Here is a 19,673-nt window from a genome sequence, read left to right on the forward strand (position 1 = left end):
TAGGACATCCCTATTTTGAGCAGCCTTTGTCCTTCATGTGTTTGAAAAATGCTGTTCTCAGACAGCCATGTGCTGCATGTGGATTCAGGGTACCTCTTCCTATCTGGGTCCTTCCTATTCAGCTTAGCAACAGAGATACCTTGTCCATTGGGTAGCAGACCGATCTGTGGAGTTGGATGGAAAAGCCAGGTGGGTGCCATTCCTCCAGTCGGGTAACTTGATGACATCATCCATCAAAATTATTTAGGTCCAAGCACACATCAGCTTCTTGTTTTCACCTCAATGACCCATTCATTGGGAGCTCAGAGTACCATACCCTTGCTTACCCCCAAGTGTAAGGACTGGGTTGTCCATAACCAATTGTAAGGAGCTTAAGCTGGGGAGCGTCTAGATTGCATTAAGGAATTTATTTTGGCTTAGTCTGCTCTTTTCCATCTAGGCCACTTGCAGAATTCACTGGTTAGCACCCCTGAGGAATGGGGGACAGATGAATTTGACAGCTGAGTTTTTTTTTAGCAGTATCCTAACTCTATCTGTTGGGAATTACTGGTTACTGCATATATTTGATCCACCTTTTCTCTATGCTTTCCAGCCAAGCTCAGACATTTTCCATGAACCTGCTCATAATTTTACTACCCTTCTTACTTCCCCATGTTGTTTAGTTCCCTTTTGGCTTAGATTTTTAATAAATTAGTTACATTTTAACCCTTTGTCTGCCTGATCTGTTTTCACAGATCATTCAGTAGATTGTTACATCTCTTCACAGAACCTATGCTACTCTGGGTTTGGTTTTTAATAAGAGCCCCTGGGGTTCAATGCTTTCCTCAGAGGGGATTTTCCCCCAGACAAGCTTCTTCCACCTGATTTCTGTAGTCTGGGATGATGGTAGTGGATACAAGCAACCAAGCCTTCTTCCTCACTCAGCTGCTGGCCCAGTAAAGGGAAAGTGGTGGCAGGAAGGGATTCATACATGTTAACCTCTAAACCACGGATGCCCAAACCCCAGCCTGGGGGCCACTTGCGGCCCTCAGGGACTCCCAATCCGGCCCGTGGGGAACCCCCAGTCTCCAGTGAGCCTCTGGTCCTCCAGAGATTTGCTGGAGCCTGTGCTGGTCCAACATAACTGCTCTCAGCATGGAGGTGCCTGTTAGACCTCTTGCGTGAGCTGTGGGATGAGGGCTCCCTCCACTGCTTGCTGTTTCACGTGTGTGATACAGCAGCAAAGAAAGGCTGGCCATGCTTTGTGCAAGGTCTTTTATAGACCTTGAGCTATTGCAAGACCTTCATTCATTCATATAAGTTCCATCTCTAATATATTCATTTATGTAAATTTATTCAAATTTGAAATATAAATTAATTCTTTTTTTCCCGGCCCCCAACACAGTGTCAGAGAGATAATGTGGCCCTCCTGCCAAAAAGTTTGAACACCCCTGCTCTAAACATTACTCTTCTTGTTCATCCTTCTCCCAGGACTTGATTCTCTTTTTCCTGATGATCGTATTGATCCAAATAAACTATCTTAAAGTACTATTCCTAGCTAACTGTGATTTTCATTACATTGATGAGCAAAAGCATATGGCATTATCATGCCACCATACAATGATCAGAAAGTGCTAAAAAAAATGTTTGTTCCATGTGTGCATTTTTAGGGAAACCTGCTGAGCCAAGCTGTGACTGTAACCAGTTCCACTGTGCTAATGGGAAATGTATTCCGGAATCCTGGAAGTGTAACAACATGGATGAATGTGGAGATAACTCTGATGAAGAAATCTGTGCCAAATTTAACCCTCCAACTGCTGCTTCCTTCCAGCCATGTGCATACAACCAGTTCCAGTGTTTGTCTCGCTTCAATGTTTACACTTGCATTCCAGAATCTTCAAAATGTGATGGCAACCTCGACTGTCTTGACTTGGGAGATGAAATAGACTGTGGTGTGCCAACATGTGGACAGTTGCTAAAATATTTTTATGGTACTTTCAATTCTCCCAATTATCCAGACTTCTATCCTCCAGGGAGCAACTGCACTTGGTTGATAGACACTGGGGATCATCGCAAAGTTATTTTGCGTTTCACTGACTTCAAACTTGATGGTACTGGTTATGGGGACTATGTCAAAATATATGATGGATTAGAGGAGAACCCACGCAAACTGTTGCGAGTCCTGACTGCTTTTGACTCTCATGCCCCTCTTACAGTTGTTTCTTCTTCTGGTCAAATCAGAGTGCATTTCTGTGCCGACAAGGTGAATGCTGCCAGAGGATTCAATGCTACCTATCAAGTAGATGGCTTCTGTCTGCCTTGGGAAATTCCATGTGGTGGAAACTGGGGTTGTTACACAGAGCAGCAGCGCTGCGATGGTGATTGGCAGTGTCCAAATGGGCGGGATGAAACCAACTGCACTATGTGTCAAAAGGAAGAATTTCCCTGCTCTCGAAATGGTGCCTGCTATCCACGCTCTGACCGCTGCAACTACCAAAATCACTGTCCCAATGGCTCAGATGAAAAGAATTGCTTTTTTTGCCAACCAGGAAACTTCCACTGCAAAAATAATCGATGTGTCTTCGAAAGCTGGGTTTGTGATTCTCAAGATGATTGTGGTGATGGTAGTGATGAAGAGAATTGCCCAGTGATTGTACCCACCAGAGTAATAACTGCTGCTGTCATTGGGAGTCTAATTTGTGGACTGCTCCTTGTCATTGCACTGGGATGCACTTGTAAGCTGTATTCTTTGAGGATGTTTGAACGAAGGTGAGAATCTACATGGTGGTGTTTGGGTCTAAGCTAGTGCTTCTGAACCTGGTACTTGAGGTGGTGTCTGGTGGTACTTGTGGAACCCCCCAGACATCTGCTGCCCAGCAGCAAGAGGAGTAACATGACTTGACAAACATCGGTAGGAGGGTTGGCTCAGTGGGCAGAGCTCCAAAGCTTGCCTTTCACAGACTATAAAGCTCCCCTGTCCATCCTGAGCCTCTTACTGGTGTTTGTCACATCACTTCTGACCTCTCAAACCAGAAGTAACTGGCAGTGACAACATCACTTCTAGTGGTACTTTTTTTAAAAAAAAAAAAATAATACAGGTATTTCTGTACCGCCTTTCTTGGTCCTCAGATTTCTCCTCGGACTTTATTCAAGGCGGTTTACATAGGCAAATTTAAATTCCCGTAAGGATTTTTACAATTTGAAAGGTTCTATCTTTCAAGAAGCCACAACAATCAGATGTTTCTTTCTTGATCTGGTGGCACATTCTGGCCTCCATCCTCCCACGCTCAGAGCAGATGGAATTACTTGGCTCAGCTTGTCAGCTGCTTCAAGGTCGCACGGTGCCGGTGGCCTCGAACTGGCGACCTTCGGATGTTATCTTCAGGCAAATGGAGGCTCAACCTTCTAGATCAGACCTCCTGCCCAATAGGTACTCCTACTTCCAATAGGTAGATCATGTAAAGTGGTACAGTGGGGGATAAACGTTGAAAAATGCTTGTCTAAGCTGTTAATTCATTATTTCTCATTTTCCTTATCAAACACTGGAGTCCAGATAGGATGATGGCTATTCTTTGCTGATGAATTCTACAAATTTTCTTTCCTAGTTAGAAAAACTGTGTTACTCAACCATTCCCATGAAGTGGCCAGACTTAAATTTTCCACACAGGCTGCAGCTCTGATATGTGTCAGGCCCTCCCTGCTTACTCTCAGCTGAGGAGAATTTCGTATCCAGCAGACAAGTTACAATGCTGTATGAATGTCTCTGAATATCAGTCAATTATCTCACTACACTAGCCAACAGCCAGAGTTTCTGCCTATGCCTAGTATAGCCAAATACAGTGGAAAGACCTGCCCAAATCCATAGCAGGTTATGGTAGTTCCTTGTGCAAATTTGCCGCACTTCTGTGAATGAAAATGGTTGGCCTATCCTTAAATGTACTTTTCAGCCCAACACTATTGTAGCTTAACGAACTAGGATCTCTTTTTTTATATGATCATCTTTTTTAAATATCTTGAATATATCTTGACCGTTAACTCTGGTTGTCTAATATAAGAATGTTTTTATAAATTCAGTTCTTTCTGTAAAATCATACCAAGGATATAACAGTATTGCTTCACATATTAACATTTTAAATTGTTTAATTTCCTTTTCTTTGTACTCTGAAAAAGATCATTTGAGACTCAGTTGTCCAGGGTTGAAGCTGAGTTGTTAAGAAGAGAAGCACCTCCTTCTTACGGGCAGTTGATTGCTCAGGGTTTAATTCCACCAGTTGAAGACTTCCCTGTTTGTTCCCCTAATCAGGTAAAAGCTTTCATTTCGTCTCTGAATTATGAAGTTGAACCTTATCAGTTATCTTATCTAACTCCTTGCCACAGGGGCACTCTCAATTTACACTGTATCTGGCAGACACATCAGCTTGCTCTCAACAGTCCAGAGTAATATATGCTCTAGCTTTACAAGGAATTTTTCTGTTCTAGGTATTTTTAAAACCCATTTCTACCCAACCCACAGGTGTACCCATTTGATCCCTGTTGAGTATATGCAATGTTGGGCAGAAATGGCTTAAAGCAGTTGTATTATGTACGCATGCGGTTTTTGGATCTGCTCTAGTCCATGTACTTCTCTCTGGATTGTGGCCTATGTGACTTCGAATTTAATTTCCTTGCAAGATGTGCATAGGTCTCTTGCATATAGAATGATATCATTCAATCACTTGGAGACACAGCCTACTGCTTTCTGGTGTAGAATGCAACTGCCCATTTGTTGAGAGGAGTAAGTTTCTGTGAACATATCAAGCCTGTTCTAAAATGACTATGAGTGCAGTTCTGACCAACTTTCCAGCACCAGGGTAAGGGCAGTACAGCTCTGAGGTAAGAGAACGAACATTCCCTTATCTTGAAGAGGTCTCCGTGACTGCCACCCAACTGCAGGATACAGCACATGCCCCATTGTAACAGCTATGTCAGTGCTGGAAAGTTGGTTAGGATTTGGGCCCATGTTGGTTATTAGTCTGATTAAGGAGCTCTGTTTGACCTTTAAAGCCTTAAATTATTGAGATTCTTAAGCCTTAAATTATTATCACTCTGAGAACCACTGTGACTGAACAGCAGTATACAAATATTGTAAATAAATATTTATTTTGGAAACAATATTTGCCTCAAAATTAGCTTGGATGGTTTGCCTCTGAAACAGTTTTTAGTCTTAATCATCTGCCTTTTAACCACGTAATGGATAAACTGCTCAACTTAAATTTAAACTGGGATATTATCATTTCCTGTCTCACTACATGTCCCTCCCCCACATTCTAAGGGTATGTCTTCCTACAAATTGAAACAAGTTTTATATTGGTTTAATTGCCATCCCTTGCCTTTCCCTGATGAATTCTGGAACTAGTACTTTGAGGGTGCTGAAAATTCTGTTGGATATCCCTCGTTCTTCCCTCACAAAATGATGGCTCATAGAACTTCCTTGGGGAAAGGGATTGGCTGTTTGGACCAGCTTATCTATGCTTGTACACATATGTGTACATTCTCAAAGATCTAGTGGGAAGGCCTTGCTAAAATTACTGTAAATTAAGAATTTTATTCTTAGTAGTAGACACATTGTTCCAAGCTTCTCAAGAGTGAATTTGAGCCATAGAGGGTTAAAACTTTTTATATCTTATTTTGAACTTCTTGGTGTTGGCATACTTCACTCATCTTCCAATAAGGATGCCCTGTATTTTGGGTTTTCAGTGCAGTGCTGTGCTAGATTCCAGCCACAAGTGTCTCTTTGCCAGGGCAGAGAGAGAGAGAATATATATGCACATGAAACACACACAGCGCTAGACTGTTTCCCACTGGAAAAATCCAGTGCTGTGTTAGCTGCCTGTTCATTTCCCTTGGCCTTTTTAAAAAGGGCTTATTCAAAGATCATTGAGGACCACAAAACAGGGAGCGTCTTATGAATTTTTAAGGGCCAGAACAGGCTCTGGTAGTGAGACAACAGGTAGGTAGCAGAGAGATTTGCAGTTAAGCATTGGCTACACACCAGAAGACAAGTGATACACAGATGACGAGACTACTGCAATACAGCTTATATATTGGCTGGGATTCCAAGGGTTATTTCAGGTCTCCCCAGTTTACTACTTTTTAATGGGAAGCTTCCATGTTGTATCACAGTCTGGTTTGCCACACAGGATGGAGAGCTGCTGTTGAAGAGAAAGAAACCCCAAGGTCCCTCAGGCATCCAAAACTAGCTGTAGCACCTTTTCTCTATGTGATACCCTCAGTGAGTGCCATAGCAGTCAATCTGTTCTGTATTATGTTACACTTCACCACCACATGGTGGTGCTTAACAACTTTGCTATGTACAAATTCTCCATTCATACCATTGTTTGAAATTCAGGGCTATTTCATAAAGCAAAGACAAACTGATTTTTTTTTTCCTATTTCAGTCAGCTCCATGAATGTACAGCAGTTCTCTGTAAATAAACGTGACAATGATATAGGAAAAATCCAGCTCTTTGTGATCATAGTCTTATGCAGTCATGTGGCTACCTTCCATACGTAGTGCTGTAGTTGTATTTCCATTGGAACAAAAATGCATTCAGTTTTGAAACTCACTTCTTTATATGACAAATAGGAAGTGCTGCTCTGTCTTGTATTAAATTGTATGAGAAATTGCTGAGAAGCCAATTAGTCAGATAACAGAGGCATTCAAGGAAGAACTTGACAGAATGGAATACTGGACTGAAATGAATAAGAGGAAGTTCAACAGGGACAAATGCACTTTGGCTCTTAGGCAAAAATAACCAAAGATGCAGGTATAGAATGGGAGTTACCTGGCTTGGCAGCGCAACATGTGAGAGGGATCTTGGGTTGCAGTGGATCACAAGATGAATACGAGTCAACAGCATGCAAAGAAGGCCCATGCAATTTTAGCCTGCATTAGTAGAACCATAGCTTCAACTAGTGGTTCTGCATTGGTCAGACCTCTTCTGGAGTATTGTGACCAGTTCTGGGCACCACACATCAGGAGTGATGCAGCCAAGCTGAAGCAGGTTCAGAGAAGAGCTACAAGGATGATCTGTCTACAAAGATGAGCTAGGATTCTGCCTAGCTATCTGGTCTTACTTCAAAGACATTACTTCCTTTCCCATGTCCTTTTACAACCCAAAGGCATCTGAATACTTCTCCCTTAGTTATATTGTCATACCTTATCCCATCACCTTGATATATTTGATATTCCCTTATAACTAAAAATGCCCCTTAAAATCCCATACACCTCCTTCACAGAACAAACCATATGGTGCAAAGGTTGAGGGAACTCGGTATGTTTAGCCTGGAGTAGGCTAAGAGGGGCTATGATAGCACTTTTCAAATACCTGAAGAGCTGTCATATGGAAGAAGGGACAAAAGTGCAGAACTAGATCAAATGGGTACAGATGGCAAGAGATAAGATTCTCGTTGATGCATATAGAGTAAATAGTCTAGAAATGTCTTGCTGTTAACAACTGCTCTTGGTAGACAGAATTGCTTTGAGCTGTGCTATCTGGTATGTGTTTATAGGCATTTGAGGTTACATGAATATGAATGCATGATTCTGGAATGATACAAAATAACAAAAAAACCCAACCTGGTAACAAATGAGAAGCTTATTTTGAAAGAAGTCCCATTTAATTCCAATGGGTCATTGAGTTGTAACCTTTGTGTGTATATAAACAAATGCCATCAGGTGCCCATCCTAATGAAATAAAACAGAAGTGATTTTTTTATTATTAGGATTTTTTCCCCCTTCAATAGCATTTGACATTTCTGTGTATTTGTTTTTTTGCAGGCTTCAGTTTTAGAAAATTTGAGACTAGCAGTCCGTTCTCAGCTTGGATTTACTTCCATTAGGCTTCCAATTGCTGGCCGGTCGAGTAATATTTGGAACCGAATCTTTAATTTTGCAAGATCTCGTCATTCTGGATCGTTGGCATTGGTTTCATCCGATGGGGATGATATTTCCAGTCAGAATACAAACAGGGAAAGTGAAAGAAACAGCTCTCACCGAAGTCTCTTTTCAGTGGAATCTGATGATACAGACACAGAAACTGAACGGAGAGATACAGTAGGGGCAGTTGGCGGTGTGGCTGCCACTTTGCCTCAAAAGGTGCCGCCTGCAACAGCTGTGGAAGCAACTGTAGTCTGTGGAACTTCTTCAGTTCAGAATACCAGCAGTAGTATAGATAATGGAAGAGAAGCGGCAAGCGTGGAACCTCCAAGTTCCAGTCCAGGACGCCACCAGTTCTCTAGTGCGCTAAGTCGTATGACTCAAGGGTTACGTTGGGTACGCTTCACTTTAGGGAGATCAAGTCCAGTAAATCAGAACCAAAGTCCTTTGAGACAGCTTGATAATGCGGTGGGTGCAGGAGGAGATGAAGATGATGATGTTGAAATGCTAATCCCAGTTTCTGATGTAGCATTGGACTTTGATGTCAATGACTGTTCAAGACCTCTACTTGATCTCAACTCAGACCAAGGGCAAGGACCTAGACAGCCTTACAGTGCCCCACATAATGGAGGACGGTCCTGTAATCGAGATGGCCCTTGTGAGCGATGTGGGATAGTGCATACCGCCCAGATACCCGACACTTGCTTGGAAGCAACACTGAAAAATGAAACGAGTGACGATGAGGCTTTGCTGCTTTGTTAAGTACGGATTGAATGGGTGGGAATGTATGCAAGCTGGAGCAATATTGGTGATTGTTTTGTACTTCATAAATGGGGGGGGAGACGCCTAGTTCTTCATTTCAAAAAGAATCCAGGACAAATCATGTGACTTAAACATTTTATTGTGCATGACTGAATGAATTTTTGTTACATGGGCAACTAAAGTTTCTCAGCGTCAGCAGGTATCATGTACACCTGTGTTGCAACTTGATAATTCTTTAGAGGTCATCTTAGGGCTTTTCCCACAACTACTTTTCCTACTGGTAGAATTAAAGCCTGTGCAAGGAAGCAGCTGCAGCAGGTTGTCTTTGTAATGCGTGAAAAGCATGAGCAACAGATGAGCCATGTGGAGCTTGGCACTATTGAAATTGTCTGTTCATTTGCATTTTGAACATTGCAGAGGCTTATACATTTGCAGTCAATTCCCTACACACACTTTGAGATTAAAGCAGGGTGAGGCAAACCTGGGAAGTAGCCCTCCATTGTAGAAACTTGGCTGCTCAACCACTTTTGGCTGCCTGCCACTCCAAGTTGACAGGCTAGTTTGTACAGAATATTTATTTCTTTTTAAAATCAAATCCAGTGTACTATTGCCAATATAATTTTAACTGAATATACTAAATGCTGATTACTGCTAAAAGTATTTTTTCCTTTTGTGGTTTATATTTTGTCTAATTACTGAATGTCATCATGGTGAACTTTTTCAGAGGGAGGAGAGACTTTCTCCAATACACTTATATATTTTTTCTTTTACGAGTTCAAACAGCAGTTAACTTAGATAAACTAATGGCAAAAAAAATCTTTTGTAGCTTTTATAACATTGACTTTAATAAGTTGGTCTAGTATGGTACAACCAAATAAGGTGTAAAAATTCCAAGTAATTTTTCATCTATCTTTGAAGATAGATATCTGCAGTAGATAAAATATGCATTTAATTCTTGTATATAATGTGTTTTTTAAAGCTGAAATCGGTACATACAATTCTGAGTTCCAACTGATAATAGCTCTTTTCCCTGATAGGGTTTAAATGTATTTTGTTTAAAGGGATTTGCACTAAAATTAAGGTCTCGAAAGAGCTTAGTGCACAGGCACTATCACTTTAAGTACTATTCTTTCATACAGATATATATATATATATATTTCCATGGCTCTGTTCTTGGGTTCTTGCTTCCTTCTGCTGTTTGTTTCTGCAGCTGAATCTGCTTTACTAACTTCCTATTTATTCATTGTATTTAAAAGCCGGTTTACCTGGCATAATTTCATGCATTTAAAAAAAATGCATTTTCAGTATATTTCAAGTATTTTTTTATTTTTGTTACATTTTTGGTGCAAAACACACCAGTGGGGAGGGGGGATGTTTAAAATTTTGTGACCAGCAGGTGGTGGTTGTTACTTCTAGGTGATATCGGGGAAAAAATCCATCTTTTGAAAAGGTAAAAATTGTCAATTGCTGTTCTATTTATTCTTTGCCAGTCTGAGTAGGTTTAATGATTTAGTCTGACAATGTATTTGTGTGTGACTGTATGCTATTTATTAAATTTTACATATTTTGCTGAATGTCATTTTAAAGCATGTTCAAAGTCTTGTGAATTTCTTGTCATTTTTATGCTAACAGAAAAACTGACAATGTTAAGATGTATCAAATTAAACAAATTATTATGTATTGAGGTAGTTTTTAAAAGAAATCTGACACTTGTTTTCTATTTTTGTGTTCTATAAAGAAACACAAGTAGAAAACATGATATAAACATGATATAAACATGATATAAAATAAAACTGAATATGATACATTGCTCATAGACAAGTTGAAAATATGGGATATGATTTGGTTACTGCAAAGTTATAGGTATGCTTATGGAACTTGGTACAGAGTTGTGTTAGTACAAAAAATATGGGAATATAACACAATGAGTGGGTGTTTGGAATGGTATGTGGCCTGGTACTCTAAAATACCCAGCTGCAGGAACTGCCCCAGCATGTAAATATGACCTGGGTATAAATACAGAGTTTCATATGGGTCTTTTTCCTAGAAGTTCAATCAGTCTATGGAGGGAGGATGGGCTCACACCCATTGGCTCTGCTCCTAACCTCCATCTATTCAGCAGAGGACAAGAATGAGTCTGTGTGTATTGAGGCAGGGCCAGTGTATATATGGAGGTCAACTGCTCCAACTCTGTGTGCAGCATGTCATTGGAGACTTTCCTGATGTTGGTTGTGCAATCACGTATAGAACAGTGTTTGCTCTAAACCAGGAAATCTACAGTTATCGGAAGGAGAGAAGAAAACCACGCAGGAGCAAGTAACTGTGTAATTCTTCTGGTTCTGTAGTCAACCTAGTGATTTCCACATTGAGCACAATATAAACCATTTTGTCCACAACTAACTAGCAAACCCATCACTGTGAACAAAAGTACTCTGCAGGTGAAGATAAGATCACATTTACCAAGGTAGTTGCAATCTCTTGGATGGTTTTCCATAACCCCAGTGAAAAAAGAGGGGGGAAATGCACAAAGTCCCCAAGATACATTCTGTTTCTTTTCCAGAGGTTTTTCTAGAAGTCAGTACATACATAGGTTGAAACATCTGTCTCTTGCCAGCCCAGCACTATTACATGTGCACAAAAGCACCACAGTGGACAGACTGCACCTGCACAAAAGTGTCAACAGGGCTGTTTGTAACTCAAAGATCCAGTAATTGCAGTCATGAACATCGCAGTATGGTTTTTGAAATATGCTGCAGAGGGTGACTTTTGATACAAGTTGTGAGTCAATTTTTCTGATTAACTTTCCGGTTTCAGGTTATCAAGGCTCTTAGTAAATGCCACAGTTCAACCAGACGCATCACTATGTTTGTTTTCAACAGTTTAAGTTACTATTTAGAGTTCTAGAATCCCTTAAGTTCCATGATTCTCAAGGGGAAAAGCAACTAAGGCTTTTCTTAACCAACTTTTCCTAATCCTAACCAACTTTTTAGCACTGACAGAGCTGTGCCAATGGGGTGTGTGCTACATCCTGCAGTTGGGTTTCAACCACAGAGGCCTCCTCAAGGTAAGGAAATGTTTGTTCCCTTACCTTGGAGCTGCATTCCCTTTACCTTAATGTGAGAAAGTTGGTTAGGACTGCAGCCTAACTAATTTTTCTCCACAAAAATACATGTCTTGCCTTTTTGAGGGTGAGCCTCATTATTCGCGTGGGTTCCGTTCCAAGCACTCACGTGGATGGCAAAAAACGCACTGTAGCAAATCAATTTAAAAAACAAAGTTTCTTTGCTCAGGTGACTTAAAAACAGCCTTGCTGACCTTTGTGATGTAAGATAAGAGTCATTAAGAAGACAATCCATCAATCATCCTCCAAGACCTTAGAAAGGAGCTTCACTCAGTCCCTCCCTTCACCAATGCAAAGTGATCATCTTTCTTTCACGTGCTCAGGGGGAAAGGAAGCATCTCCTGGCGAGAGAAGGACTGATGGATTGTCAGCCAGCTGCCCTCTCTCTCATTAAAGAGGCTATTATTAAAGGACTATTCAGTTTTTAAAACTGATTTTAAAGGGATGCATTTTTCCTTCTCCAGGGATCAGCACATTCCTTCTCATTTGCAGAGGCCATTCATGTTGAGTCAAATCCGTGTATAAAAATTTATGTATAAATAGACTGGACCTGTAGTTCCATTATCCCACTGCTTGGTCAATCAGTTATAATGTTGTTGGCATCCTTCAGTCTTGGAAGACTATGGTATCGTGCTCTGAATGGTGGTTCTGGAACAGAGTGTCCTTTCCAGTACGCGAAGCCTGGGTAAAGTAGATATGGTGGATAGACTGTTTCCCATGCAGCAAATCCCCCCTCTCCACGTTGCTGAAATTATTATTACTATTAACAACAGTATTTATATACCGCTTTTCAACTAAAAGTTCACAAAGTGGTTTACAGAGAAAAATCAAGTAACTAAATGGCTCCCTGTCCCAAAAGGGCTCACAATCTAAAAGCACTGTAGTGCTACTACAGTAAAACAAAGGTAATGGGAGTGCAGTTTGTGTGCAGTTCCCATCCATGATTTCTGTATCTGCAGAGGAAGACTTGTATCGCTACATCCCATACTTTAGTGCAGTGGTTCCCAAACTTTTTTGACTTGTGGTTCCCTGGACCTATTGAGCCATTAGACACAGCTCCTCATTAAGACTACTATCTTATACATTGTACAGAGGGCAGGTTTTCTGCCAGGATTCTGTGGTTCCCTGGCTGGTTTCCGTGGCTCCTCAGAAAGCCATGGCTCACAGTTTGGGAACCACTGCTTTAGCATACTAGTCTCTCTGAGGAGGAATTGATTTTATTTTTGTATTTACCATGTAATTGTATTTTAAATGTCACTTTAAATGATTTTCTCCGTCATTAGAGATAACATATTTGAGTAAAGTTAATCATATTTTAGAGTCAAAGGCTATATAGACTTTAATAGTGCGTTCTTATGCATTTCCACTGAGATGTAAGCCCCTATTTCTAGGGATGTGCATAAGATTGCTGTGTAAACTTTGAATCCAAAATTATTTTGCTCCAAATTATTTTGAGCCACCACAGAAATAATAAAGTCACTACAATATAATTGATCCAGTGAGGCATCCTTATGTGAATAATGGAGCTATTCCCATTAACTTATTACAAGTTATCTTTTGAACAGATGGATCTTGAGAAAGTGTTTCTAACATCCCAGCAAAGTGAAGAGAGCAAGAGGAACAAATGCCCAGCTCCGGCTTCCTGCAATTAATGGGATTATTAAAGACTTTAGCATCTTCCACTTGGATCATGTAGTCAAGATCTTGCCTCAAACTGGATGATCTTGGATAAGCCCCACTCACAGGACATCTGCAAGAGGGATCTGAAGGCCTTAGGGATGGACCTCAACAAGTGGGAAACCCTGGCCTCTGAGCAGCCCGCTTGGAGGCAGGCTGTGCAGCATGGCCTTTCCCAGTTTGAAGAGACACTTTGCCAACAGTCTGAGGCTAAGAGGCAAAGAAGGAAGGCCCATAGCCAGGGAGACAGACCAGGGACAGACTGCACTTGCTCCTGGTGTGGAAGGGATTGTCACTCCCGGATTGGCCTTTTCAGCCACACTAGACGCTGTGCCAGAACCACCTTTCAGAGCGCGATACCATAGTCTTTCGAGACTGAAGGTTACCAATACAATACTATAATACAGCCTAATCCACCCTCTGGGGTTGTGACAAGGAAAGAATTTTGTATACACCACCTTGATATTGGAGGAAGCACTGGATACAAACTAATGTATTTGATTTTTGATACACTTGACTGTTCTCACAGATGGTAAGTGACAATTTTTAACAGTCAATAAGTTTAAAAAGCACCATGACAAGCCTGAGAAGATCTCCCCCCCCCCTCCATTTTATCAGACAATTCTAAATAGTCTTTTGCATTAAATTTGAAGGCTATGGAACAGAACAAAATGAAGGCAATATTTTCAAATGCTATTTTAAGGACGCTGGGCAGGTGCACTATTTACACGTCCATGTTTTTCAGTGGAGTACATCAAGGCCAGCATTCCAGACTTTTTCCAGCAGGTCTCATGTGTCTTTTATGTACATTGATAGGTAACATACACTGGATGAATGGAAATGTACCATACTACTGTTACAACCTCTCCACCCCACCCCCCACCCCCCCAAAAAAAACAGCCACCGAATTTGCACATGGATGAGGCAGTGGTAAACCTACATGGAAGAGGAGCAATATTCTCTCACCCACCCCCAGCTGGGTGCCCTATGAAGCACCCTCTGCGGGTGTAGCACATTGTCACTATGGTTCAGTTAAACATTGTCACTATGGGGAGGGAAGCAGGATGAAATTTTTATTTATATAGCAGCAGTGTCAATGTACCGCCTCCTTCCTTACAATCATTACAATACTCTTAGATCATCTGGGGGGGCCCTTTTGACTGTGCTGCCACCAAGAGAGGTGAGAGGGGCGGCGGCCAGGAAGAGGGCCTTCTCGGTGGTGGCCCCCGAACTTTGGAATACCCTCCCCTTAGAATTGAGAACTGCTCCCTCATTGCTAATATTTCGGTGTGGACTGAAGACCTTTTTATTTCAAAAAGCTTTTAACTGTTGACAGGCTGGCTGGCTGGCTTTCTCCTTTTATGTTAGAATCCACAGGGTTTGTTTTAGATGTTTAATTATTTGAAAACTTTTAATTATTGTTTTTAATTGTTAAATTTGTATTTTTAATTGTTGTAGGTCGCCTTGTGTGCCCATGGGGCAAAAAGGCGGGGTATAAATTAATAAAATAATAATAATACATGACACAAGGATAGCACTGTTCTCTCCAAAATGAACCAGAGCAGGGTTTACATAAACTGCAAACTTACAGGTCTCAGTACAATAACCTATAAGGTGGCCAGCCAGTATCCTCACATTTCAGATGCCAAAACTTAGTTAGAATTTTGTTGGAACATTGGCAACCTCTGCATTCTATCTAGTGTTTTTTTCCCCTATCCAGATCTTTTTGTAATGAGTTTTTACATACATTATTCCGTGTAAACCTTTCCTACTCTATTATTTGAGAGGATTGCTGTTTCCATGGTTTGAGTTATAAATATTTTGGCTGCAATAAACATTAATTTGCAACATCTTCCACTTAATATATGGCACATCGTCAGCTATTATCAGTAAAAAGCTAAGGCTCAAAAAAAAAACTTCCCCATCCCAAACAGATGTTATCATTCTGCCATGGCACTGCATGTTTTTCCAAACAGGTCATAGGGATGCTCTAAGCAGTTGTGTCTGTTGCCCAGCTTCCCAGAACACTGTCTCACTGGATGTCCGGGCAGATGCAACTGCCCAAAGTGTCCCTGTGACCTGTTCTGTTTGAAAAACATGCTGCACCATGGAAGAACAGGAAGCTTCACTCACGGAGGAGAGGGTTTCCTCCAAACCCCAGATCCAGCCCACGGGCTGGGTCTAGACAGCCCTGAACTAAGGGATCTCATGTAGCCGGGACAGCATACAGTGTATAGCACTGGTGTACCGGGGGGGGGGGGGGTCAACGGATACAAGTGCTCCTAGGTGGCACGGCTAGGGGGTACTGCCTTCTCCCAGTCATGTTGCCCAAGCCTGCAGCATCCCCATCCAGAGGTACTCTGAGGCCTTACTTTGGGTTGAGGGGGAGGGAACAGGCTCCCTGGCCCTCAGAAGGGCTTCATGATGGGTGGGGCATTTCCAGACTCACCCTGGGGTAGCACAGGGGCCAAGACCACCACTGGTGCATAGATCCTGAGCTGAGAATCAGGACTTCTCTGGTTCATATCTAATCACTTCTTGAGCCTTGCACAAGTGACACAGCTGCACAATGGAAATTATAATACCATCTTACCTTATACAGGTGGTTGTCAGGATTAAATCAAGATAATATATGCACGGTCCTTTGCCCATCATTATTATGGCAATTCCAACACTATTGATCTCTTTATATGCAGTCAAGTATATAAAGTATATATGAAGCCTGCAGTACTTCTCTATTTTCTTACAATACCACCAAATATCCAGCTAAAAACTTTTAAGATCTACACCAGCAGTCTCCAAACTGGAGATCACTGCACAGTGGCATACCCAGAGCAGTGCAAGGGGAGCAAATGTCCTGGGTGCTCTGCTTGGGTGGTGGTGGTGCGAAACTCTCTGTATGCTGAAAACCACACATAGCTACTGTTGGTGAGATTCCACACAGCTCTGAGGGTCACTCCCTTCCCCTTTCTATAAAGGGGAGGAGCAGGAGTGGCCCTCCAATCAGTGGGGAAACTTCACTGACAGCAACTATGCTCCTGTAGCTACTCTTGGCATGGTTCCCAGCTGTATCTGAAGCCACCCCCTCTCCTCCCATTTAGAAAAAGGGGAGGAGTGGCTCTCTGATATGGTGGAAAGCTGCAAGAACCTCTGATTTCAGAGGAGATGTGCACTGTTTCTCTGACTTTGACAGAGCCTTTCACACCTTCTAAGCAGCATGAAAGGCTCCATCGGAGAGCTTTAGGGCCACTAGAAGCAGCACCCAGGAGGCAAGTGCTGCCCACCCCCTGGAAGGGGCACTCATCTCTGTCCTGGGCCCTGCTTCCAGCGGCCCTACTATGCTCCAATGGAGCCTTTCACACAGAAGTGGTGCAAAAGACTCCATCAGAGCCTGGGCTGCCTCCTTCCTTCCCCCTTTTTTTCAAAGGGGGAACAGAGGAGGCTGCCAAGCAGAAGTAGTTGTGGTGACATCATCGCAATTGCTTCCTGGTCAGGGGGGCAGCAAAGGCAGGGGTGGCCCCAGGCAGGCGGGGAAAAGCCCAGGCCTGCCTCTTCCGATGCATCCTGAAAAAAGCTTCCCTGGCACAAACAGAATGCTCCATTCCACTGGGGAGCCTCTTTACTATACCACCAATCTCCTCCAAACTGTGTGCTGGTCAGCCACTGCCAGGGTCAGTCACCCCAACAGGGTTTGCACCTGGATTTCTGGGCAGAAGCGGCTGGCCCACATGCAGTTTGGGGGGGATTGGCAGTATGGTAAGGAGGCTCCCCAGCAGAACAAAGTGTTCCACTCACTCAGGGAACAGACTTGGCCATGTGCAGGTCCAGCAAGGGGGGGGGGGAAGAGAGAGAATGGGACAAAGTATGTAGCACTCTGATTTAACCCCTGCTAATTGGGTAAGAGGCACTTTTTCAAGTGGGTGCTCCTCTTTTTAGCAGGGGGAGAGTAACTGGCCCACCTCACCCCAGCACTGTCTGTTCTAGTGGCTGTCTGCTGGTATTCATTTGCATCTTTTTAGATTGTGAGCCCTTTTGGGACAGGGAGCCATTTAGTTATTTGATTTTTCTCTGTAAACCGCTTTGTGAACTTTTAGTTGAAAAGCGGTATATAAATACTGTTGATTGTTGATTTACACCCTCAGGCTTTAAATAAATGTTTATCCAGTTTAAAAGCCATGGCCAATTAAAAACAAGTGCTACCTGGACAGTTCACTCACTGTATGTAGCTCTGCTGAGTCACACCTCACTTCCTTCACCAACTCTTACACCTGGAATTTATATCCCTTAATAAGCTGTTACTCCCTATCGGTCATTATATCCTTAACTACTGATCTGCCATACAGCTTCACCCTGCGGCTTTGTTTCCCTGAAATCTGCTAGATCCCCAGTTGTGCAAGATCCTTGGTATTTGTACTTTATTATCCCATGTCAATTTCTTCAGTTTAGGCATGCATCTTTCTTACTACACAGTTTAACCCATTTCTGCTCAGTGCACAGGTGTACGTGTTTGTTCCCTATTGCATATAAGCAATTTGGGCAGAAATGGCTTAACTGTTTTTAACTTGTCAGGGGACCCTGTTGCTTTGTGGTAAGAGGAAGCTTTAAAAAAGTTTTATGGATGGTGAAGAGTTAAGCATTCATTTTGTTTAGGCCGTTTCTCAAACGGTGGGTTGCAAACCAATTTCAGGTTGGTCTTCATTCAGCGGTTCCCCACAGATTGTCATTCTAAAAAGTGGGTCCTGGTGGTAAAAAGTTTGAGAACCACTGGTTTAGGCACACACCTTCCTAGTGAGTAAATCCTGTTGCTCTCACTGGGGCTTGCTTCTGAGTTATCCTGAACAGGATGGAACTGCACCCCGACCCCCTTCTTGGAAGACTTCAAACAATATTTTAAACGGAGCAAGGATTCTCCCTGGAAGTGGAGACCAATACTTGCCATGAGCTGCAGTCCTTTATCCTCCAAACCAGGGGTGTCCAAATTTTTGGCAGGAGGGCCACATCATCTCTCTGACACTGTTTTGGGGGCCAGGAAAAAAAAGAATTAATTTACATTTCAAATTTGACTGAATTTACATAAATGAATATATTGTAACTTATATGAATGAATGAAGGTCTTGCAATAGCTCAAGGCCTATAAAAGGCCTTGCACAAAGCAAGGCTGGGCTTCCCTTCACTGCTGCTGCTGCATCACAGACATGAAACAGCAAGCAGTGGAGGGAGCCCTAGTCCCATGGCTCACTCCAGAGGTTGAACAGTTGCCCTCACGCTGAGAGCAATTGCATCCGGCCAGTGAGGGCTCCAGCAAGTCTCTGGAGGGCCAGAGGCTCATTGGAGACTAGAGGCTCCCTGTGGGCCAGATTGGGAGTCCCCAAGGGCTGCAAATGGCCCTCCAGCCAGGGTTTGGGCACCCTTGCTGCAGAACCTTCACGTTAAACAATGGACTACCCTACATTTATTTAGATTCTGGGTTTTTTTTAACTATTGCAGCTCAAATTTCAAAGGAAAGAAACAAACACATAAAAGTGAACACGATTCAAGGCTGCAGCTTTATCAACAGGCACATGTTGCATTAATGGAGAGGGGGTGTGGTCTGAAGGCAGTTCCATATTATTTTTTATGTGATCCTCAATATTTCCACAGAAAACCAAGGCAAGGGTTACTGCCATGTAAGCTTCCCTAAGGTGGCAGCATTCAGTGGCGTAGCTAGAGAGGGGGGCAAAGCACTAAGTTTTGCAGGGAGCCTCACTGCAGCGTGCAAGTGGCTCCTTCCCCTCCCCTTCAGAGTCATTCCGGGTGGGGGGAGTAAATCGGAGATGTTTTGCAGGGTGAGGCTCCCTGCAAAACCTAGTGCTTTGCCCCTCCCAGCTACCCCATTGATGAGCGCTCCTGCCATGTTGGGGACAAGTCACTTAGCTTTCCCAACATTGTATCCGTCCCCCCATTCCTCCTAGAGCAGCAACGTCCAAAGTACTTTTGTGTCCCGCCCCCCCCCATCACACTGTTGGGGGCAGGACAAGGGGGCTCTAGAAAGTACTGTCCTGCCCCAAGTGCAGGGAGGAAAGGGTTAAGTGCTCAGCCTCCAAGGGGGGAGTTCCCCAGGATGTGAAGCTCAGCCCAGGGAGGGGGGAGCCTTGGAAAGTGCGGGCTTCTCTGGCGCCCTCCTGCAAACTGGAGAGCGTTTGCAGAGACTTGCTGTGCGGGGCAGGCGAGGGGACC

The 19,673-nt window shown here is 42.8% G+C and overlaps 1 protein-coding gene across 1 annotated transcript in view; it reads left to right on the forward strand.

Moving 5' to 3' along the window:
• Positions 1 to 10,306, forward strand: part of LRP12 (LDL receptor related protein 12) — a 38,064-nt gene extending 27,758 nt beyond the window's left edge. Inside the window, exons 5-7 of the mRNA XM_066624138.1 lie at positions 1,650 to 2,748; positions 4,150 to 4,282; positions 7,799 to 10,306. Of these exons, the coding sequence (XP_066480235.1) occupies positions 1,650 to 2,748; positions 4,150 to 4,282; positions 7,799 to 8,659 (2,093 nt within the window). The 3' untranslated portion in view covers positions 8,660 to 10,306. The remainder of the gene's footprint in view (positions 1 to 1,649; positions 2,749 to 4,149; positions 4,283 to 7,798) is intronic.
• The last annotated feature ends 9,367 nt before the right edge of the window (positions 10,307 to 19,673 follow it).

This window comes from Tiliqua scincoides, chromosome 4 (genome assembly GCF_035046505.1).
Source record: "Tiliqua scincoides isolate rTilSci1 chromosome 4, rTilSci1.hap2, whole genome shotgun sequence".
In the NCBI taxonomy this organism is placed as follows: domain Eukaryota; kingdom Metazoa; phylum Chordata; class Lepidosauria; order Squamata; family Scincidae; genus Tiliqua; species Tiliqua scincoides.